This window comes from Anoplolepis gracilipes, chromosome 6, assembly GCF_047496725.1.
Source record: "Anoplolepis gracilipes chromosome 6, ASM4749672v1, whole genome shotgun sequence".
In the NCBI taxonomy this organism is placed as follows: Eukaryota; Metazoa; Arthropoda; class Insecta; order Hymenoptera; family Formicidae; genus Anoplolepis; species Anoplolepis gracilipes.
This window is the reverse complement of record NC_132975.1, coordinates 3414358-3439879: the sequence shown is the minus strand read 5'-3', so window position 1 is coordinate 3439879 and position 25522 is coordinate 3414358. Positions and strand designations below refer to the sequence as shown.

At 29.6% G+C, this 25522-nt stretch overlaps 1 protein-coding gene across 2 annotated transcripts in view; it reads left to right on the top strand.

Annotated features, from left to right (window-relative positions):
• Positions 1–274: 274 nt before the first annotated feature.
• Positions 275–25522, top strand: part of LOC140667296 (uncharacterized) — a 154663-nt gene continuing 129415 nt past the window's right edge. The window contains exons 1-2 of one of the 2 annotated variants that reach the window (XM_072895089.1): positions 275–536; positions 3055–6170. In XM_072895089.1, coding sequence (XP_072751190.1) covers positions 4289–6170 — 1882 coding nt within the window. In that variant the 5' untranslated portion in view covers positions 275–536; positions 3055–4288. Of the gene's footprint in view, positions 537–2894; positions 6171–25522 lie in introns of both variants that reach the window. The other variant, XM_072895088.1, reaches the window with a different exon arrangement.

The following is a 25522-nucleotide window of genomic DNA, read 5'->3' as shown; positions in this document are numbered from 1 at the left end:
TGTATATTTTTTGCCACGATGAATAAAAGCAAAACCTCATTTTATTCATACGTCTCAGTAGAAAACTGTAAAAGTGTTAAGATGATGCATGAAAGATTAAGATTAAGATCTAGATTAAACATTGGAAGTGGAAACCGATGCGAAACTCGGTGCGTCGGTAAGGGAGGGAGAGTGGGGGGGGGGGAGTAGATCATGCGCTCTGTATTCACACATTGGTCGGCACGAAGGGTAGCGGGTTTCCCAACCCTCATCAGTTTGACGCCGCGTGCGAGCGTATAAAGATCTGTCGTGGTCGTTCACTCGCGAGAAAGAAAAAGAAAGAAGAAAGAGAGAGAGAGAGAGAGAGAGAGAGAAGGAAGAGAGAAAAAAAAGAGGAAAAAAAGTTGTAAAAATTGTTGTAAAATGACGATTGGCAGGACAAATCTGTACACTCGATTCATCGATCCGACTTGAACTCGAACTCGAATAATTAATCGAAAAGCGCGAAAGAAAAATATAAACACATAATCATCAAAGATTAATTAATATAATATAAGGTAAATTGCATGCAGTTTTTAGGAAACGAGAGAATGTACAGAAGCACAGTTTTTAATCTATGCGATTGAAAGGTTAATTAGATTATTAATCTGGAATTTATGATAAATAAGTGGTTATGAATGATTCACATATAATTATTTGGAAACCGCATTAACTCTTTTTCGTACTTTTTTTTTTTATTTTGTTCCTAGTCACAACGTCTATAGATCACAATAATGTCTTATCATCCCGATAAAAAATTTTTATATATTATATAATCAGACAAAAATGGTCGTATTTAATTATACAAATTTATATACGAAATTTGTCCGTTTTATATATAATTCTGCATAACTATACATAAGAAATTTTTATCGAGATCAACAGTTTTAGTTGTATCAAAGTGTTTAAAAAAATCTATACTAAAAAATCTATATTCCTTTTGATATCTGTAAAAAATGATGATATTCAACAAAAGTTAAAAAATAAATTTTAAACATTTTTTATTGATTAAGGCCTTCGGGATATTTTATTGATAAAATATCGATAGAGTATTAAAATGACATGTGATCTTTCAAAGGTTAATAATGTGGATTTAATGCAAAATACAATAGAATTCAAAGCAATATTACTGATTAATTGACATAATTTTAAAGCAGCATTTTTTGTATATAATTTTTGGGATTTCTGCTTTCCATGTTTAATTAAAAAAAATATACACGGTAAAAAATATTTTGTATTTTTGTTGAAATTTTTGTGTTAAATTTTTGACATACTCTTATGTTAATATAACATATTGTCGTTATGTTATTTTAACTTTTCTGCATTGAGTTAATATTCACCGTTTCTAAGAGTTAAAACAACACAATAACAAATAAATCTTACACAAATTTACATTTTTGTGTTAATTTTTTACATATTATTTATTTACATATTTGTCTTCTGTTAAATTAACATTAAAATTAAAGTGGATAAATTGGGACACGAGGAATGTGTTAAATTTTTTACCGTGTATGATGCGAGACATTATGTGATCGAAATAAAAGCTTGATATTACTAGAATTAAATGTGCTTTAAAGTGAATTTTAATTCTGCAACAGAAACATATTGTAAATTAAGAAGTTTTCAAACCAATCTATAGTAAAAATCGGAACGCAAGACTATTTATATAAGAAATTTATGTTACTTTTTATGTCAGTTTCTTGATGCTGTGAAAAAAAATCATAAAAATATTTCTTCTGTTATTTGTCTCTTTAGTTGCAGAACAAGGTAAACTATGTAACCTAAATTCTCATTTTCATTTGTTTTTTATTTTTACTTTTTGTTGCTTCTACGAAAATGTAGAAAAAATTCAAGAAGTTTATTGTAAAATTACACTTTTTTTAAAAACAATTATTACATTTGATTAAAAACTATTTCGATGTAAATTAAATTCATACCTTACTGATTAAGAAAGTGTCAAAAAAAATTTTAACAAAAAAAATTACAATAATTTACAATAAATTTACAACAATAAAACCTAACCAAAACGTTTAGCATAAAATCGAATTAGTTCCTGTATTCGAGCATTGAATTTATTTCAAAGCAATTATTAATTTGCGTAATTACGGAACAATGTGTTAATGCGAATTTAATTTTCATTAATGAGACTTGAACTGTATTCAATTTTTGACGTCAATTGCGGTTATTTCGCAATAATTTAGTTACGAATATTGTGTTTTTCTTAATATCTTTAGAAAAGTTGATGAATAATTATTGTATGATTGAAAGACAATTAATTTGGATATTTAAATGATTAATTATTGTGACAATTTGTACTTTTGTTTGTATTTTACGTTCAAATTTTCTCAATATTCAGTTGCTACAGAGAAACACCCGGTAAAAAATTTGTTATGTATAATCATATATGATATAGAACCATATAAAATTATATAGAAATATATAAAGTTTTATATAAGTTATGTATAATTATATATAATAATATATGACTTATTGTATAATTATATATAATTTTATATTAATGTTGGCTAGATGTCAGTCAACGATAATACAAAAGTATGTATACTATACATAACTATACATAACTTATACAGAATTTTATATATTTCTATATACTTTTATATTGTTATATATAATTATATATGAGAAATTTTTTACCGGGCATCAGAAATTTATAATTAAAATTACGAAGGAAAAGAAAGGTAGTTTATTTTACGATTATTTTTTTATTCAATTATATATATATTAATTATATGAATGACATTTGTTTGGCTAAGTAAATAAAAGATAATAATTTATTAATATAATATAACAAGCAATATGCTGTCTAATAATTAAATGTACAACAATACTTACAATCTTAAAATTGTCATTAATAGCTAATGGGATAAAAGTGGCGGAACATTAATACGGATAAATTTGTCACGTGCCACATTTTCATTGAAATGCGGAGATGATATGAATATTTCATAATCTATGATATTGTGTGTGTGAGAATTGTAAACGTAGGAAAGATAAGTTGGAATTGTTTTATCGCAGAGTGAAAATCTCAATTACCTGAGTGAAATTGCAATTACCTGTGAAATTGCTACCGGAGAGACGTGTCGCATCGGAACTAATGAAGAAACACTTATTCTCGCTCTTTGGATCGCGGAGGATGGCGATTGTGTGATAATTATGTATGATAAAACTGTCGATCAGTTATGATGATACCGTGGAACCCAGAAACCCTGCTTTAAAGAGATTAAATCGCTGTAATATCAAAATATAGATCAAGGCTTTTTATGTTCATTTTTCACGATATTTGTCAATTCTCGATCATCTCCAGTAATGCATTAGTGACTGAGATTGTACTTCTGCTCCAAATTCTGATCCATAAATTGTGCAAAAATAACTGTGCGGAAATAGAACTGCAACAGGGGGAGGGAGGAGGAGGAGAAGGAGGAGGAGAGAGAGAGATTGTACGTAAAAATTTCACGCGTGGTCTAATCTCAAGAGCATCCGGATTGAAAACAGATGATTGACAGATCGATTTGCCATGAAGAGGACTCGTCGTCGAAGAGCAATAATTGTGAACGAACCTGTATATTACTAGTAAAAAAACTAATGTTTAAATGATGCTAGTTGCAAGTGAACTTAAGTCGATTGCAGAAATGCCGAGAAACTATTAAGTACTCCAGGCTATTAAGAGATACGATCTATCAAGAACCGCAGATTAGATCAGAGAGAGATGTAAGATTGCGTGATAATCTCAAAGATTCTATTTGTCACAAGAATATCTATTAAACATTGTGACTTTAAAAGGAAACTTAACATTGCGAAGGATGTTGGAAAGCTATTTTCGCACGAGTTATTAAAGATCAGAAATTCGAGAAGACAATATAAGAATTATCTTCAACAAACTTAAAACATTTTTTTGCGTGAGTGATAAAAATATAATGTGTAAAAGATAGTTATAATAATGAAATATTACACCGATCTTGCTGAGAAATATCATAGCCTAAGTGTATATATAGAAGATGGACAGCTATAGTATACGAAGATGTTGGTGTGAAAGCAATCTCAAGAAATATATAATTACGCGTACTAAAACTTGAGACAGCATGTTGAACATTTTTCTGAGCAACTGCTGGTCATTATATACAATGGAATAATAATTCGTCGTCGTTACAAATGTCGGGATTAAAGTTAATCAAGTTCGAAGAAACATATCGTCGCGAGCGAATGTAACAAGCGACAACAGCGTTGTAAGCGCAAGGATGAGCGGCTGAAGATGAATGCGTCAGGTTATTGGTGCGCGTTCATCCTACTTACGTTCACGCAAGATTCCCTCGGCAACCGCTACGAGAAACTCCTGCAGATCGAGAAGCCGAAGGGTTATCTGCGGCATCAGCAGAACCACCGTACGTCGTCCTTCGTCGTCGACCGCAAGCTCGTCGACGCGACGGAATTCCGTTCCGCTGAGATCCTCTCGACGCTTAACAGTCCCACAAGGATTCGTTCGATCACGGAAATGGCTCGCACAGAGACGGGGGAAACGGAGGCGCGAGTAGAGGTGGGAAAAGTGAATGGCCAGTCGGAAAATCGTCACGCGGAAATTGGTCCGATAATCGCGTGGGATAATCGCGCCGTGAATCCCGATTCGGTAAATCGTCTGCGCGCGAGAAATCTTGCCACTGAGATGAAGATGTCTATGCCGAGACATCGTTCTGCGGAAATCGTCTCCGGGAAGGTCTGCATTCCGCCAGTGGAACTTCGGTCGACAGAGTCGCAACGGCCCGTGCAAATGCGCTCGCAAACGGAAGATCGTCGTTCGGTGAAGGAAATTTTGCCGACGGAGATTGGACTAATGGAGGGCTTTCAGATGGAGATCGACCAGGCAAAAGTATCAAACGTCGAGAGATCGCAGATCCGGCACGGCAGATCGAGGAACCATTTCGCGCGGCAGAAGATTGCGGAGGACTCTGCAAAGGGCAGCACGGTGAATAGGATCAAGACTAACGTTCGTGTGGATCGTGAAAATCACTTTAAGACGAGTCAAGTGGAAAAAATGAGTGATTCTCCGGAAACGTCTATTTCACTCAGGCATAATCATTCTTGGCTTCTCGAGCGAAATTTCTCAAAGGATAACTCGGCCAACAGCCTATCTTTCGATCAAATTGAGGATAATGTTCCGGAGGGATTGGAAAGTTTGCTCAAGCTGTACCAGGCAAGAAAGGGAAGCGCGTCCGAGGAAAGTTCCGTCATTCCTCCCACGCGTAATCTTTCCCAGTTGATCGGGCAAAATTTCTCCAAGGATAACTCGAGGAACGGATTCTCGGATCAGATCGAGGACGAGACACAAAGAAATTCCCAAAGTACGATCAGAACGCATCATTCGGACAACCATGGCGTTTTGCGATCGAGTCCCGATCCCTTGAAGAGCCTCTTCAAGGACGATCCTCTGAGTAAATTGAAGAAAGCAATGTTTCTGAACAAGACTGTCGTTTCGACAGCCGCGAATGATCGCAACACGTCTGAAACGCTTGGCATTGATACGGCCAAAGCGAACACCAGTGAAACTATTCGCGATTTCGAGGAGGAAATTTTACAGGATATAGTGACGGATTACTCAAGCTACGAAGAATCGGTCAATGCCTCTTTCTTCGATCGTTCGGCTCGCAGAAGATGGCAGGCCACCCAAGTTGACATCGTAACACGTTTCTTGCGGATAATCGAGAACCAGCATACCTTGGGCGAGAATTGCACCGCCGGTACCGATTTGAATCTGGGCGAAGGCGTAGTGGACCAATACGCGCAAGAGAGATTTCGCCTTGAGGCCGAATTCGCCGTCAATCGTGCCAACATGCTCACTCGGCTGTGGAAGTACGCGCCAGAAGTGATGCTGTCGTCTGAGTATTTGTTACACGCCAGCGTCCTCTCCATGGTGGAGTTCGACGAGGATATCTTTGCCGCCGGCAATTGCTACGATAAGCTACAATATCGAAATCGCTGGCTCTACTGTCCATTTGCTCATAGGTTGCCCAATCAGGACGGTGTCTTAGTGAAAGATCTCGCAATCGAATACAAGTACTTGAGCAACAGCAGCGAGTGGTTCTACATCGCCAGGAAAAACGCTGAGAGGGTGATTGCCAGTTATGAGCAATTCAGTCGGGGTGAGTTGTTAAGATCGTTTTTATATTGCTCTCATTAATATTTAAGCAGAGCATTAATATCTAAATGAAGAAAACCTATCGATCGATTTTTTTTTTCCTCGAGAAGTTTTCTATTCAATAAATTTATTTTTCATTTGATAAATTAAAAGTTAATTTTCTTGAAATAAATTCTTCTGAAAATTATCGTTACAAAAAGAATTATTTAAAATAAATAAAGTGCGAATAAATGTAGACACGTCATTGATGATTATTTGATAATGGATGGATTGCTAATGTTAACTTATGAATTATTATATGTCGAGAATTTATTTGAATCTGCCAAGCAAAGTTCATGGACTCAATTCATGCAACTATAGTCAATACTTTTCTGACATTCGGTCAGTGTTTTCCGTTATCTAAATAAAATTATCTAGATTTTTATCTAGATGACTTTATTGTTTATTTTATCTTTTATCTATATAATTAAAGTATATGACATCTTTATCGGTATCTCAGATTAAAAAAAGTAGTATCTTTTATAAAATATCTAAGATAATGTAATCAGTGCCATTTTTCTCATTCTGCGTTTGATCATATCATATCTATAAAATATAACACATATATAACACTATATATATCATATATCTATAAAATATAACACAACATTATCATCATCCGCGCCAGTGGAGCGTCTTTTCAGTTGCGGGCAACAGATATTTGTACCTCGAAGAAATCGTTTATTCTATAATATGTTCGAAAAACTATTGTTTTTAAAAAATAAAAATTTGTAATTTAACTCTGAACTCTTAATGTATTAAACTGAAATATATGCTTATATTTTTTATAGTTTTCTGAAGTGTATTATTTTTATATAAATTGTAATTTTAAATATTATCTTAAAAGTATCTAGATAAAACATTCAACTAATTTATTTTTTATCTATATTTAAATTAAGCTTAATCTTTATCTTATCTTAGATACAGACGCATATATTTTATCTTATTTATATCTAGATTATTTTAAATTATCTAAGCGCAACACTGCATTCGGTTATAATTGGAAAAAAGAATATATATATATATATATATATTAAATTTTATTTAAATAATTTGAGGTAAAAAAGTTAAGCGCGAGTTTTTGAGGAATTTACATACTGTGTGCATCTGGCGACTCAGCAATATCGTCTTCTATAATCCGTAATCGTGTATATCAGGAGTTGAGCAAGTCGATAACAAAACGGACGCGGACGTACGCGAATGCTTGCCGGGCAACATTACAGCAGCCATGTACACTCGATAGCAGTCAATTAATTTAACGTGCAGCAGTATAATCAGGGGTACTGGTATAACTGCAGCAGAAATATTATATAAATAATTATATATACCCGGTAAAAAATTTCTCATATATAATTATATATAATAATATACAAGTATATAGAAATATATAAAATTCTGTATAAGTTATGTATAGTTAAGTATAGTATGCATAATTTTGTATTATTGTTGACTGACATCTAGCCAACATTAATATAAAATTATATATAATTATATAATGTCATATATTATTATATATAATTATACATAACTTATACAAAATTTTATATATTTCTATATAATTTTATATGGTCATATATCATATATGATTATACATAACAAATTTTTTACCGGGTACATAAATTTTCGTCACGATATATAGGGTGAGGCAATTGAAACAGGCCATCTGAATAACTTGAAATAATTTATAGACATATAATATATAGACTGTCCGTTTGGCTGGGGAACAGATGTCTCAAAAATTGAACAGAGAGAGAGAGAGAGAGAGAGAGAGAGAGAGAGAGAGAGAGAGAGAGAGAGAGAGAGAGAGAGAGAGAGAGAGAGAGAGAGAGAGAGAGAGAGAGAGAGAGAGAGAGAGAGAGAGAATGGCGATCCAAAGAAGGCTCTCTTTTTATTTTCTGATACTTGGCAATTAAAGGCATAGCGGACGCGTAGTCTGTACATATATTATACGTCTATTTAATAATTTATGTAACATTTGATTTACATATTATTTAGGTGGTCTGTTTATAATATCTCGACCTTATATATTATTGTAAAGCTGTACCTTTATCATGATAACGTACAATAAAATGTATTATGATAATTTTATTTTTATTAATTATATTTCATATATTTCCTGTTATGTATTATTATTTATTACACGTGTATTACTGTCCGTTGTTATAATTACATGATTATTACCTGATTGTGCTATATTTTTTTTACCGATATTTATACTATTTCACCGAGATTATTATTTGTTGTAAACATTTTTTATTTTTTATTTTATGTCTTTTTATAATTTAGTTTATTTCGTGTTTCCATATGTCTGTTTGTAAGACAATGGTGTGTTGCAAATATCCGGGTAGTATCCCAAGTAGCACATATTCGTTTCAAAAATGTTTCTGCAAAACGTTTTAGAACCAGCTTTTGAAAACGTTTCTGATTGGTTAGAATGTCCACTTAAAAAACGTCAAGGGAAACGTCATTTTCTAACCAAAAAAAACGTTTAAGAAACTGTCAAAATACGGTTTTTTTCCTTTATTTGTAAAAAATTTGTTTATTTACAGATTCAATAAAATAATGCATATAAATCCATCTATTTTCATTATGTTCTGAATCTCTTGTCGAGATTACATCAGAAGTCAAACTGACAAAAAAGACAATTTAAATTATACTTTTAGTACCTGTTCTTTTAGGCTTTATATACATGTTATGAAAACTTGAATACGAGTTATAGTTAAGTCTCAACACGCCACGTAGCGGCAAACAAAGGAACACGTATATTATAAAATAGATCTTTTTTGTCTTGTCGAAAAGATGATCAAAAAGACATCTTTTCGTCGACTAAAATTAATTATGACTTTTAGAAGACATCTTTTAAAAAATAACTTTTTTTGTAGGTAAGAAGATATTCTTTTAGACATCTATTAGCCTTGTCAGAAAGATAACTTAAAAAAGACATCTTTTCTTCATCTTTTAATTTTCTGTTCTATATGGGAATCGTCTTAATAAGTACAGTCTTAATAATGTGTATATATATAATTTTGAATTAAAAAATTAATTTTTGTTCTATTTATAGAAATGTAAATAATACGTTTCTTAAACCATGATTTTAAAAATGTTTCTGTTGAAACGTTTCTTATTGGTGCTTAACGGTTAAAAAATATTGGATACATTTAGAAAACGTTTAGAAAACGAACATGTGCTACCTGGGGTTTATCTGCCTTCTGATAAAATAAACTATCCTATTTTCAGCAGACAATTACAATAATTACATTTTTTGTTTAATCTTTTTGATCTACGAACTAAAAGTAAATGTTGTAAAAAATTTTATTTTTTTAAGATTCAATCATAATCTTTAATCTTTTCTAATGTAATTATAAATATTTAATAATTATCTTTTTTTAAATTAAAAATTCTGCTGTTTGCAGTCAATCAATTTGCGAATAAATTAATTGGTTCTGCGCGAAATATTCGTAGTGAATTTATAGGAATTCTTGCTTGATAACTTTGTGTAATAATGAAAAAATTCCATTATCTTCTCTAGAGCTCTCAAAGAACTTTAATTTATAATGAAGTGCGTATAATCGTCTCTTTCGTAGGAAGTTTACATATTTTGAAATATATTCTCAGCAAGAAAATGTGATTTCCATTTAGTGGTCACATTTAGTTTTTATATCCACGTGCACCACCATTGTGGTAAACATTTTCAAGAAAAAAGCTGTGCCAATACCAATATGACCACCTTCTATCTAAGTTACTTAAGTTTCTTAAGACTCGCGAAATATTGCTTTTCCCAGTAAAAGGGTTAAGCTTGTTAACCCTTCGTCAAGTAACTTTTTTAATCTTGCCAATAGGAGAGACAATGTGGGAGTTTTCTTTTTAAAATGTGTACGAAGAAAGAAATCATACAGTTGAAACAAAGAATATAATATTATAATTTTTGATAAAAAAAATTTTTTATTGTTGGTAAATTAAATTAAAAAAATAATATCTTTCTCATAAGTTGTTTAACTGTTTGACTTAAAAAGTAAAGTACATATAAATTAAAATTTAAAAAATCTGCAATTTTTTGTTTTACTAGAATTTTCTTGCATACCATTTCTTTATAAAATTTATGTGTCAAAAGTGAGATATATCTAAAAATTTGAAAACCGTATATAATATATGATTGAAAATATGATACATTATTCTGACACATACATTATTATAATAAAAAGAGAAAAAGATAAAGAGAGATTATAAAGAGGAAAAGATAAAAAAGGTAAATAAAAATCGAAGGGAAGAAATATGCGACACATGTTTTAAAAAATTTAGTCTCTTATTTGTCTTTTGTTTTGCACATAAATAATAATTACATACATAAAATATGCGCACTATTTTATAAAATATTGCCATATAATATGCTGTATATCATGTATGCGACAGCTCTAACTAAAATGTTTTTATTTATTAGGTGTTAAATGAGTCTTAAAAAAGTTGTATTATTATTAATAATTGAGGCATTAAAACTTTTTAATTTACAAAAGTTACATGTACATTAAGTTTTATCAAAAAAAAAAGAAAAAAAAATTAGAAATATACAAACATGATCTTAGTCTCATCCTTCAATTATTTGCAAATTACATTCTATACTTCTCTCTTCCTCTTGCTCTTGAGGCTTAATTATTAAAATATTCAATATCGAAAAGTAAAGGATGTAAAAAATCGTAGAAAAGAAAGGTTTTTCTGCAGGATTTTTCTCGATGAAAAGGGCGAAGTAGGTTGCCTACATCGATGGAATAGAAAATCTATCTCAGTGTGTAATAGTGTAAGCTATCAATAGGATTCTCCAAAGTAGAAATAGCTTAGCAAAAGAGCCGAACAGAATTTCTTCCTAACAAGAAATGGAACAGTGTTCCTTAGACAAGATGAATCCCCTTATAGTAAATTTTCAACTCACTCTTCACCTTTTCGATTTGAGTCTGTACGTGAGGGATGTTGACATACAATCTTGTTCTAGAAAGATAATATACACAAACAAAATAGTTATCCCAAAAATTGTATGGCATGGAAATGATATAAGAGAATAATGACAGCAGAAAAGAGAAAAACTTCTTTACCACAATTTTTTTTATTTATAGAAATTTTAAGGAACACCTAGTCCTACATACATATTATATAGATTTTGAGCCAAGAACTAAGTATTACGTACAAAAGAGAGGAAAATTATGAGATATGTATATCCGCTGCATATATTTATTAGTATATTATTTGTCAATCGATAGAGAGAGAAAGAGAGAGAGAGAGAGAGAGAGAGAGAGAGAGAGAGAGAGAGAGAAAGAGAGAGAGGAAAGAAATGTAAATTTTATGATAAATTATATAAATAATGAAACGTTTATTAATATTAAATGTAGAAATATCTAAAGAAACTAACCGTATTTAAAAATCTAAGGTACCATGTAAAGCAATAATATTTAAAATACAAAGATTAAATTTTATTAATTAGGAAAAATATAAGGTATATGATATCTAGAATAGATAGAATTAATACGGAGTTTGCATTAAAAAAGAAATACATTTTTTATATATGTAATTTAAATATATATTATTATAAATTTATTTATAAAAAAATTTTAAATTTTAATTAATAGAAAGGTATAAAAAAATTAAATTAAAACTTAATAAAATTTAAATTGTGAGAAAACGATTTTGATTGGTTGGAGTGTGTGACGTCACAGTGCAATAGTTTCAAACGTTTGTTTTCTGTATTCTGTATTGCGATATTCGGTCATTCTTGATCTTGAGGTACAAAGAAAAACAATTTATTGTGTTTTAATTATTATATTTTTACATAGAGGTAGAAAACAGGTTTTGTATGTGTTACCTTTGCCCATTTTCACAATAACTGGATATTTTAATAAATAAAAATAGTGTGTTGTCATTGTATATATTGGTTAAGTTTGAGGAGACGCTATTTCACGCTATTTAGCGCTATTAGCGTCTCCCCGAATGCAGATATTGCACTGTGACGTCACATCGCGTTCGAGAGGACTCGGTCGTTTTCGGATCGTATTCGACAATTTGAAATAATGTAATTTTTATTATTGATTTTCTCGCTTAATTTGCATTAAAAAATTACGAAAAAAATAATTACATTTAAAACTATATATAAATTATAAAATGCAATTGTTTTTCAAAATCATGCAAACTCTCTATTCTGACGGTAGCTTTTATCGCGTGTGCTTTTGGCTTCTGGGTCCTTAATACGGTGCGCGCGAGGGCAGTTCTGGAAAATCTCCAAGAGACGACAAAAAACGGTTCCTCCCCTCCCTCCGCCCCCCGCCCAACAAAATGAACCGTTCCATGATATATAATGTATGTTCAAAAAGTATAATAGCATATGAGATATTCTCATTTTTGCCGAGGATACTCGCGTGTTGCGAAATCATCCGTCATTTATGTCCGCACAAAATTACGGAAGCTTTGTTATGCGTTCGTATGCGCAATATGAATTTAATACCGAAGCCTTTGTTGTGCACGGACCTGCACGTTATTAGAAATTCAAATAACCCGATCATTTCGCATTCCACGAGTGTTATCGAATATTCGCCATCGATCATTTCGTTGGCGGATTTTCAAGCGAGAGAGAGACTCGCATAATAAGATTAATAATGGTCAAAATTATGATGATTGTCGGTTGTGAAATTCATCTGATTTGTCTAATTCCTTTGTCGATTTCACCGTTAATTATCTCCAGTGGTTATCATGCAATTATTTAAGCGGCGCTTGCATAAGAAAGAGAGAAATATTATAGCAATAATTATAATCGCTATTCTGTGATTGAAAGTCTATTAAAATAGGTTTTCGAGCTTTCATTATTTCATCAATTATACTATAATTAGAAATAATTATTATTTATTATAATATTGATTGATTATACAAGTCCTTCTTTATCTGTAATGTATTTTCATGCTAATTATATATATTGTGTTAGGTCAATCGTTCGATTTTGCTTTAATAATGAATATCTCGGCGAAAAATATTCATAGAACATCGTTAAAAAAAGAAATTAAAACTAAAACTCTGCTCTTTCTAACAACCAATTAATGAAATCGTGCTAGGATCCTTTCTTTAATTCAATATTTTTGGACAAATTTTTAAAAAATTTGTTTAATCGACGAACGTCACTTTCTTACAATGTAATTTTGTAACGAATAGAAAAAAAATGAAATTCATTTAAAGATTCTAAAACTAGAAACTTCATGTTTTGAAACGTTTTTTTATTGATCTTATTCCGATTATTTTTAGGATTATTTAAGGAAGTTACAGCTGCTTGAAAATTAGGCCTTTTAATTTTTTTTGCATAGTGTGTGTGTATATATGTGGAGTATATATATGTATATGTGTGTGTGTGTATTATTTATTGTGATAATTATGTCTCTCGTTATTTTATCTGTATTTTTGCGCTAATTATCTATACTAGAACATATGTACAGAAATTTAAGAGAAATGTTTAATCATCTACTTTCGACTTGAATACGTAGTATTATTCTTGTTTTAACACAAATTGAATCAATATATATAAAAATTTCAATATCTCAAATTTTATTTGATCCATTTAATCTCATCCACACCTACGTATCTAATCTTTAATTGATTTTTTTTCAATAAACTCTTTGTTTATACTTTGAATACTACACATGCGAATAATTTAGCTTTTTGCGAGTGAGGAAAACTGCTTTAGTTAGCAATGAGTGATTGTACATTAATCCATTAGTAAATGTATACTTTTTACTAGTGCATGGGAGTAAGGAAACTTGGGCACGATCGATCGAATTGTACCAACTATCGAAAATAACTGGCCTTTAGTTTGAAGTATTAGCCGCAGAAACATTAGCGTTCTCAATTGAGCGTTAATTAGTACGTAAATTAAGCGCGCATTAATTAATGCATAAGTCAATCGCACAATATACTGCAGACTAATGCAACATTCAATATTTATGTAATTGTCATTGTTCTGTTTATCATCAAAGTTTCATAGAATTCAACACAGAAAGCCACTCACTTAAATTTATACATTAAACAGAAAATAAATAAGTAAATAAATATTATATTAAAACTTGCTTTTATTACAGGTTGTAATTTTAAAAATAGATAGTAGAAATTATCTATTATAAATGTTCTGACACTTATCTTATAATTATTTATATTATCTTATCTTATAATTACTTATATACATAATAAATAGCACACTTTTTAATATACATATATTCTCGAATTTATGTACAAATTAATGGAAGTTTAAGAGCAATCTGGTATATAATAACATATAAAAAATGGGAAAATAAATCGCGATTTTAAATTAAAAAATTATTCTCACATTTGTTCGCTCTGACCTACTTTATTAACTTTTTCGCAAAGCAATTGCGAATTTCCATTCCAATTATTATAGTTTTTCTGGAGCACTAATAGCATTTCAATACACCCTCTTATAATACTAATAGATTGGATTTAGTTAATTACACATATTTTGTCGCTACAAAAAATGCACGCAAACATATACATATTACTACTTGATTAAGCATACATAATATTATATACTACACATACAAGATCATAGATTGCACTCACACCAACGTATTTTTCTTGTCTTTCTCTTTGAAAAGAAATATATAAATTTGTGAGAACAGAATCTCTTATGATATATACTTTAATATAATAATGTTATAGTAAATCTCTTTTTTTCTTTCTCTCTGGACATTTTAAAAAATTTAGAAAATGCAAAATGAACATTTTTGCTTTATTTTGCTGTATTAAATTTGAAACGAGAAGAAAGAACTATTCTACAATCGTCATCCTTTTTTTTATACAGAGTTAAAAAATTGATATTGTACATGGAATTTCTGATCTATGATACCGATCGCATTCTGCAGCATGAAAGGCGATTGGAAAAATTTGTTTTGTTTGGAGATCACAAAGAATTCGACTTGGATTTTAATAGAGAGAACCGGCTCGGGATTACTTCTCGTTTCTGCAAAGGATTCTTGATTGTCCGACGAAATGAAATGATCACGAAAGAAAGCAAAAACAAAATCGAATTATTTCGTCAGATAGCACGATTCGTTCAAGAGGAAATAAATTATCCTGAGACGTGAAAACAAGACGACAGCTGCCGATGTTAAAACAAACGTCCTTTGAACCGTTAAAAATATAATTGAAAGCGGCATTTGTTTGAAATACGCGTGACTGAGAAAATTAAGAATTAACAATTATTACGAAAATACGATAAACGTAATTTCTTCTTTAAATATTACATTCAATAGCCATTATTATAAAATCTGTTAAAACGCATTTGTATTGAAACGTTTAAGGGGATGCTGGATTACCGACCGAGTTCTAACCTAACAAAACAATATATTTGCTTAATATAAAAGTTACAATTTATATACATAAAATAAAATAGGTTCTTCGGGGTCAGAACTGCATGAAAGAATATTTGTGAACTTTTAGAAATGAGCTTAGAAGCCTAGATAAAATAAATTTCGTTACAGAAAATGTTTTACGGCAACAACAATTTTTTACTGGGTTATTATGTATATTTGGCAATTAAGTAGGTTAATGCGAATCTGTATGTTTTTTTTTTCCATCGAGTTCTTATGTTCTTAGATGTTTATCTTCGTTGCAGATTTAAAATACAGTCATTATACATATTGGATTTTAGATATGATCAAATCGAATGATTTATGTTCTCCCGACTTTTCTTCCCGGTAAAAAATTTGTTATGTATAATCATATATGATATATGACCATATAAAATTATATAGAAATATATAAAATTTTATATAAGTTATGTATAATCATATATAACAATATATGACTTATTGTATAATTATATATAATTTTATATTAATGTTGGCTAGATGTCAGTTAAGAATAATACAAAATTATGCATATTATACATAACTTATACAGAATTTTATATATTTCTATATACTTTTATATTGTTATATCTAATTATATATGAGAAATTTTTTACCGGGTTATGAAAAGTATAACAAGCAAATATTTTTTTCCAACTATTTAAGATATCAGAGAAAGATCTTATTAAAAATATAAATTTTGAAGATGTTACACGAAGATCTACAAGTAATAATTGATAAGCAATAATTGATCTCTGCTTCAAAGAATGTTTGCATATATAAATCATAAATATAATGCTATAAATATTTCATTACATATATATATATATACAGAGTGTGCCGCTAGAATCCGGACAAAATTCCTATATATATATATATATATATATATATATATATATATATATATATATATACATATATAATAAAATATTTATAGCATTATATTTCCCGATAAAAAATTTCTCTTATGTATAGTTATGAAGAATTGAATATAATTATACAGTATTCTACACAATTGCGTAAAAATATGTATAATTATAGATGACACCGTATAAAACGTTACGTATATTTCTATATAAATGGATTGATAGTTGCAATTAGAATTATGTACATGTAAGCTTATACATACTTATACACAATGCTTGTAACATTTTATGTATAACTATATATAATTATATATAAAATGGACAAATTTCGTATATAAATTTGTATAATTAGATCCGACCATTTTTGTCTTATTTATATAAATTATATAAAAATTTTTTACCGGGTTATATATATGTGTTAATAAATAAATATATATCTATATATATATACATATTTATTTGTTTATATTATATATAACATATTTACATCTTATATATAAATATAATAAAATATTTAAAAGATTACATTTAGTTTCTTTAGACAAACATTCTCTTAAATGAAATTAATGTATTATCATTAATAAACTGTATAACTTCAATTATAATTGAATATAGCAAATAATAAAATCTTACTATAAGAAGAATCAATTAGTAGTGACTGATTTTCCGTGAAATCTAACATAATCTGTGAAATATAAAACAGAGTGGTAAAATGTAAGTGTTTTAATTAAAGATCAATGAAATATACATTAATCTTTAGTGTAACTCACTGCTTTAATTAGTGGCGCTTTTGTTAATTAAGTTAAAAGAGAGGATATAACCATAAGAGAAAATAAGAAATTAAAAATTATATATTAGATAATTAGAATTTTTTAAATATTAATATTAATATTTCGATTAGTGTTAGACTTTTTAAAATAACGGATTCCGGATAAATTCTTACATCAATGAATAACTACATTCCTTGAAATTTTTTTATACTAATAATAACGATGACGTTGTAAATATAATCGCTGTTTTATTCGACCTCGAATACCTGCTCCTATAAAAGATGACCTGGCGTTCTGTGTGCGATAAATAGAAAGGTCACTGGAGAGCTTTAAAAGCCAAAATTGCGAGAAAATTGAAATGTCGAGATCCAATAACGATGTGTAAAGCAAAATAAGCGGCAAATTGAGAGAAAAATTTATTTATTGAATTAAAGCAAATTTGTTTTATTCTGATATATATGATTTTCAATGGTTTATTAATATTTGTTTATATCTACTGGGCCCTTTATGAAGTACACAGATTTATCAACTGAAAAATGTACTCTCTGCACACACACATACACATACACATACGTATACATAGATAGATATTAATTATTATATATTTATTCTCGGGATCGATGTTGTTTACGGCTGCGTCGATTAATGCGAAATCAGTATATATATAATTTTCGGTATTTATTCATTCCCAGTTGCGTGCCATGCGTTTCGAGTGCGTGCGAATGTGTTATATATGTAGAGGGCAGAAAATGCGGATTTATTGAGAAAGTTGCGATAGAGGCGAGAGAGTCGACGATTCTCATTCGGGTTATATCGCCGTACAATAATGGCAACAGTCAATCATCGATCTCTCGGTTTCCTTTTGGCGAGGTCGTGAAACCTCGCACAGGCTAGCGAACTCGTTACATTCAACTCGTATAATTTATGGCGATATAAAACGACCGTAACAAGTAACAGGGATATGAAACGATCCCGGTGCGATCACGTCACTATTAAAAGGGGTAATCTTTAGGGGCGATGAATCGATGTCGGCGTGAATATTAGGTATTTGTCGCGATTTTCGTGATTATGACGGAATGTCATAATCCGTAGAGCTCACTTATTTCCCAGGTAGCACATGTTCGCTTTATAAACGTTTTCTAAACGTATTCGATATTTTTTAACCGTCAAGCACCAATAAGAAACGTTTCAACAGAAACATTTTTAAAATCATGGTTTAAGAAACGTATTTTTTACGTTTCTATAAATAGAATAAAAATTAATTTTTTAATTCAAAATTATATATGTACACACACACACACACATATATATATATATATATATATATATATATATATATATATATATAACACGTATATATATATATATACACATTATTAAGACTGTACTTATTAAGACGATCCCCAGATAGCACAGAAAATTAAAAGATGACGAAAAGATGTCTTTTTTAAGTTATCTTTCTGACAAGCCTAAAAGATGTCTAAAAGAATATCTTTCTACCTACAAAAAAAGTCATCTTTTGAAAGATGTCTAAAAGATGTCTTCTAAAAATCACAATTAATTTTAATCGACGAAAAGATGTCTTTTTGATCATCTTTTCGACAAGACAAAAAAGATCTATTTTATAATATACGTGTTCCTTTGTTTGCCGCTACGTGGCGTGTTGAGACTTAACTATAACTCGTATTCAAGTTTTCATAACATGTATATAAAGCCTAAAAGAACAGGTACTAAAAGTATAATTTAAATTGTCTTTTTTGTCAGTTTGACTTCTGATGTAATCTCGACAAGAGATTCAGAATATGATGAAAATAGATGGGTTTATATGCATTATTTTATTGAATTTGAGAATAAACAACTTTTTCACAAATAAAGGACAAAAACCATATTTTAACAGTTTCTTAAACGTTTTTTTTGTCAGTATTTTATAAAATTTGGATTTTTCGGATCGCTGATTACGAATCCGTTGTCAGAGTTTCAAAATTCAAGATGGCGGATCCAATATGGCAGACGAAATTTTCAAAATTTTACTTCCGCCATATTGGATCCCTATATTAAATTTTGGAAATTAAATTTTTTTTCCTTTAGATTCAGATTCTGCAATCTAAAAAAACTTCAGAGAAAAAATTAAAAAAAAAATACGATTGTTACTTTTAATTTAGAACAGAAAATATTGTTTTTTATATATTTTTTTATCAAAAAAGGGGGGTTTTAACAAATACAACACGGTGGAAAATTGTAAAAAAATTCTGAAAAATACTTTATAGTGTACTAAGATTATAAAAAAATTGCCGTATTTATTGTCATAATAGATTAGTAGAAAATGCATTTTTTCGTAAAAAAATACTAATTTTGACTGTTTGTTTGTATATGGTATTTTTGCAATTAACAATTAATGACTGTTCATATTTTTTTTACACTTATTGATGTTCTAGAGACTCTGTAGCAACAAAAAATCCGATATTTGTTGATAAAAAAGTAGTTAAGACAATAAAAAGCTACGGAAAATAAGGTGGGTCTCTGGGTGACCCCCTGTGACTCAAAAGATTAACGCTTTCAGCCCTGGTATGTCCTAAAAATATTTAAAAGAGCTTAATACTAACGTCACGTGATGAAGCTTAACAAACGTGCGTTTGGAAAGGCAAATAGAAAATTAACGATAAAATTCAGAATTGTTTCGTACTTTCTAGGTTTTGAAAAAAATTTGCTTATTAAAATAATGCCCTTATTCATTTCTGTTAAGCTTATATTATTAAATGTTAAAAATAAAATATTTAAAATAAATGTAAATACTGGAAAAGCTTAAATTTATTTACTTTTAGCTTTTTTTTTCGCATGATATAATGTGCTTTTATAATGGATTTTCATTAATTATGATACTTCTCGCGGAAACAGAACATTATCACAGTCCCAAGGTATTTTAACGATTTTATGTGGACACGTTTAGTGCCTGATGATACGCAATAATTAAAGACCATTTCAACTAGCTCGAGCCATTAAACTGAGAGAGCTTTCGTGGAGATTGAAATGTTTAAATCATGAAATATAGAATGTAATACCTATTAAGAGATTTTAGCGATATTACGTAACACAACTTTACATTAATAATACTCGTCTACCATATTTAACTCACAAAATGTGTCTGTTCAGATATACCCAGATCAAAATTGAGAGAGAAAATTGGAAATATTTCTTTCTTTCTTTATACATCTTTTTTCTTTTATTTAATATTATTGGTAAAACTTCTCTTAGGATGCTCCAATGAGCTTAACCTTGACATATGTTATCAAGATCGTCACCCTGAATAACCCTCAAAAGGTTTTAGCCATCGCTCGTTATTTGTTAAAAAGTTAGAAACCCAAAAAAAAGTTTCAAAAGATTATAGTTTCTCGATACCGTGTACATTTGAGAAGTAAATATATGATCTGCTATACAGAAATATAATATATATCTAACGTCTAACGTACAGTAAAGCTCGCTATTGTATTTTGATTTCTGCGGTCAAATATGGTATGAATCAAAGAGTGTGATTATCGACTTTCTGACGTTTTAACATGCGTTTACACGAAATTCTTAATATGACACACAATTTTGATTCTTTATGGAATTTTTTGTGTGAGAAGAAAATCATTCGTGGATCTATTTATTTAAACATACATTGAATGCGTGGGCGGAGCCCCTCTTCCTGCACCGCACTCCCCAAGAAAAACTAACTCAACCCAACCTGTGTCTAAGGCACGATATAGATTTTGCTTTGTAACCTAGGTTAGGATTAGGTTAGGTTAGTTTAGTTAGGTCGGGTTAGTTTTGCTTTGTAAACTAGGTTGGTTAGGGCGAAGCCTCCTCGCTCACGCATTCAATGTATCACATTTAAATAAATAGATCTATTAAAAGCTTGATTAAATATACATGATGTGAAAAAATTATGTTCTATTTATGAAACTTTTTTTTGTTTATAACCTTTTAACAAATAACGAGCGACAGCTAAAATCTTTTGAAGGTTACTCAAGATAATGACTTTGACAACATATGTCAAGGTCAAGGTCATTGGAGCATCCTCCTCTAAACAGGAATTTTATCATATTATTATATAACATATCTATATATATATATATATATATATATATATATATATATATATATATATATATATATAAGTATCGTCCGTTTGTGTGTCTGTCTGTCTGACCGCGAACTACTTCCACATTTGTGGACCGATTTCTACAAAATTGGTACCAAAATGTTGCACATTACTCTGGGATGGCTGCTATGTGGTTTTTTTTAAATTTGAAAATTAAAAAAAATTTTTTTTTAATTATAGGAGGTTGTTTTCGCGAAAAAAAAATGTTTTTCCAGATTTGTTTGCCAATGTGTTCAAAATGTTTCGAAACATTAAGAAATCACATTTTTTAAATTAAAAAATTTTTTTTTAATTATAGGAGGTTGTTTTCGAAAAAAATGTTTTTCCAGATTTCTCTGCCAATGTGTTCAAAATGTTTCGAAACATTGAGAAATCATATTTTTTAATAATTTTTTAGATTTTAAATTATAGGAGGTTATGTTTTCGCGAAAAAAAATGTTTTGCCAGATTTCTCTGCCAATGTGTTCAAAATGTTTTGAAACATTGAGAAATCACATTTTTTTTTAATTATAGAAAGTTATGTTTTCGCGAAAAAAATGTTTTTCCAGATTTCTCTGCCATTTAAACATTTTTTTCGCGAAAACATAACCTTCTATAATTAAAAAATATATATGTATAAATAGATTGAACAAATAAGCTATCAAGGATATCTTATTAAGTAAAATCTAAAATTTTTTACGAAAAATATTATATAGAGAGGTTTTGGAAATTGAAGAATTATAAATTGTGTGAGAACTAATAATAACGAGGTCAGTATTGGGCAAAGGCTTTGAGGCCCGCGCGAAGCGCGGGACGAAAAGCTAGTAAGAAATAAACATGCGCGTGCAATGGCTTTTTTTCAGAACAGAAACCTTCAATTTTCTCACTCCATATTCTTGTTCAAACTTATATGCACAATCACATTTTTCATTCTCTTTTCTGCATGACATATAACATATCGTTTCAGCCATTTGTTTCCTTCAAATATTCGACGCGAGTGACAAATATTTTCACAAATGCAATAATTGTTTTGATAGAATGTCGATATAGGTATTTATTGACAATGTACATTGATTGTCTCGAAGAGATATATGATGTCCTTCACAAGACCGTTCGACATTTCACTTATAATCAATGATTTGCCTACCTGCAGAATGTATTCAAGGACAATCAAACTCTTTCAATTATGTATTTGATGAAACCCGCTGACGCGCGATCGAACGGCCGAGATTTAACGCGTAAATTAAATCGGCGAAAGTTTATAACGGAATATAGGCTGAGGGGTGAAAGAATATGAAGTGTTCATTTGAAAATTGAACCGTGTTACACTGCGTAACGTTTACTATATTATTATAAAGACTATGTGTGTGTACTATAAAATTCTTAATGAAATATGATTGATAAAAGCTTTGTGCTACGTTTTATGAAGTGCTTTTATGGTTTGTAACGATATAGTAAAACAATATTGCAAACTGGAAATTATATTATACAGTTTAAAATGAGAAACTCCATGTCTAGCTGCGGATGGTGCGTATAAAATATACGTAGACGAGAAGAAAAAAAACTTATATTTACAAAATATACATTGCAATAATTTAGTAGTTTTAACGAAAGACATTTAATTTATAATATAGATTAAAATAATATATTTATGATGCAAATATTTGAATATTGTAATCGATATATTATACTTACAGTACAATGTATTGCATTACATTATCACGCTTATACAAATACAAAAATTGTTATTAAAAAAATCAATGAAGATTTTAAAAGTACAAAGTTTTATTTAAGAATATGAATTACTTATAGAATATGAAATGGTTTCGATCTTAGATCGGAACGATGATTCTCGCTTCAGTACAAGAATTAAATTACATCTTAATAATATCCATTTCAAGGATTACATAATAATAAAAAAATTAATAAAAAAAAATCCGAGAGTGGTTTTCAGTTTTCAATAACTTGCACTTTATTTTTTTCGATTATCGATATGTAATATTTAGAGAGCAAGTTTTATTTTGATTCTAATAATAATTATAAAAAATTCGAACAAACGTGTAATTCTCTTTACTATATCTCGCTTTTTTATTTAACAAGCTTAATAATTGGATTACATTGGATAAATAAAAACGCTGATAACTCTAACGAGTATAATATACGACTAATAAAAAAATATAATAAAAGAATTAAAGAAATTTAGAGTATAAACGCGATTTTTTTTTAACGATACGAAAATATACAAACATACGCACATGCATATGTGAAATAAGCAACACACTGTTATTTATCTTTTCGTTTGGGTGCATTTTATCTAACTCCGCGGAACAATTCGGCTGAATAATAAATTCTTTTGTACGGTTTAGCTACATTTCTTTTCGATATTGCGAATATCAAAGTTAGATTCAATTTACGAGTTTTCAAAAACTGACAAATCGGATACTACTTTGATTTTCCGAAATATCGAAGTTTGCTGCGAAGGACAAAGGCTCTCAGCAAACGTCTCGTTTGCGGGAACAATGTGGGAGCATAAAGGGAGACTTGAAACTCAATATTGTGCTTGCGCACGGGCACGCGATGTCTCGAATGGGCTCCATCAGAAAATTTCAAGCACTTTCTGCGAAGAAGCCTCGAGTTGTTCAAAGCGGATGTGCGCGCGGAAAATCGACGGAGAATCGATTTCACAAGCGGCATGTAACTCTACGAAGAAAGAGAGTACTTGACTTACCTAACTTTTTCCATTATGATTTATTAAGATGTGTTATGTCACGATACAGTTTGTCTATAAATTTTTCTTTACCACAATTTTCTTTATTTATCTAAAAAATCTCTTTAATTATTTAAACATTTAATTATAAAACATTTTATTTTTAAATAAAGAATATGTTTAAGGGAAAATATTATTATATCAATAGGGAGTTTGCATGATTTTGAAAAACAATTGCATTTTATAATTTATATATAGTTTTAAATGTAATTATTTTTTTCGTATTTTTTTAATGCAAATTAAAGGAGAAAATCAATAATAAAAATTACATTATTTGAAATTGTCGAATACGATCCGAAAACGACCGAGTCCTCCCGAACGCGATGTGACGTCACAGTGCAATATCTGCATTCAGGAAGACGCTAATAGCGCTAAATAGCGTGAAATAGCGCCTCCTCAAACTTAACCAATATATACAATAACAATACACTATTTTTATTTATTAAAATATCCAGTTATTGTGAAAATGGGCAAAGGTAACACATACAAAACCTGTTTTCTACCTCTATGTAAAAGTACAACAATTAAAACACCCAATAAATTGTTTTTCTTTGTATCTCGAGATCAGGAATGATCGAATATCGTAATACAGAATACAGAAAACAAACGTTTGAAACTATTGCACTGTGACGTCACGCACTCCAACCAATCAAAATCGTTTTCTCACAATTTAAATTTTATTAAGTTTTAATTTAATTTTTTAATACCTTTCTATTGATTAAAATTAAAAATTTTCTTATAAATAAATTTATAATAATATATATGTAAATTACATATATAAAAAAATGTATTTCTTTTTTAATGCAAATTCCCTACTTACTCTATCGTTATAGATAAATTAGATTTGAAAAGATCAAGCGTGATAATAGGAGAATGCTAGTAGTAATGAAATTTAGTAAATCATCTCACACATGAAAACTTTTAAAATACTACAGAAACGATAAAATACATAATTTTAATGAAATTCTATGAATCTTTTCATAAATTACAGTAGGGTTTATCTTTTTAAACAAATTAAGAATGAGCTTCTATGTGTAATATTATTATATAATTTTCACTATTTTTTTATTAACTCTAATATTATTAACTTTAATTATTAACTCTAATATATGTATATAAGTTTTCGATATTATTACGACTATTCCGATTGATATTTCTTTTTATTTTCCTTTCCTTTAGCAATGGTTGAAACTAGTTCTTTCGCGCGGTGGAAAACTTTTTTAGACAATAAACATGTTTATTGCAAAAGTAAGTTGTGAAAACTTTAAGAATTATAACTCCATGGACATAGAAAGACTGTTCACGTGCAGAATAATAAAACACATTTATGCGCCCGCACGTGACATGGTTCATTCTATATTTTTTGCTGAAAAACATTGTGTTTCATAAAATTACTTTGCAACATGAAACT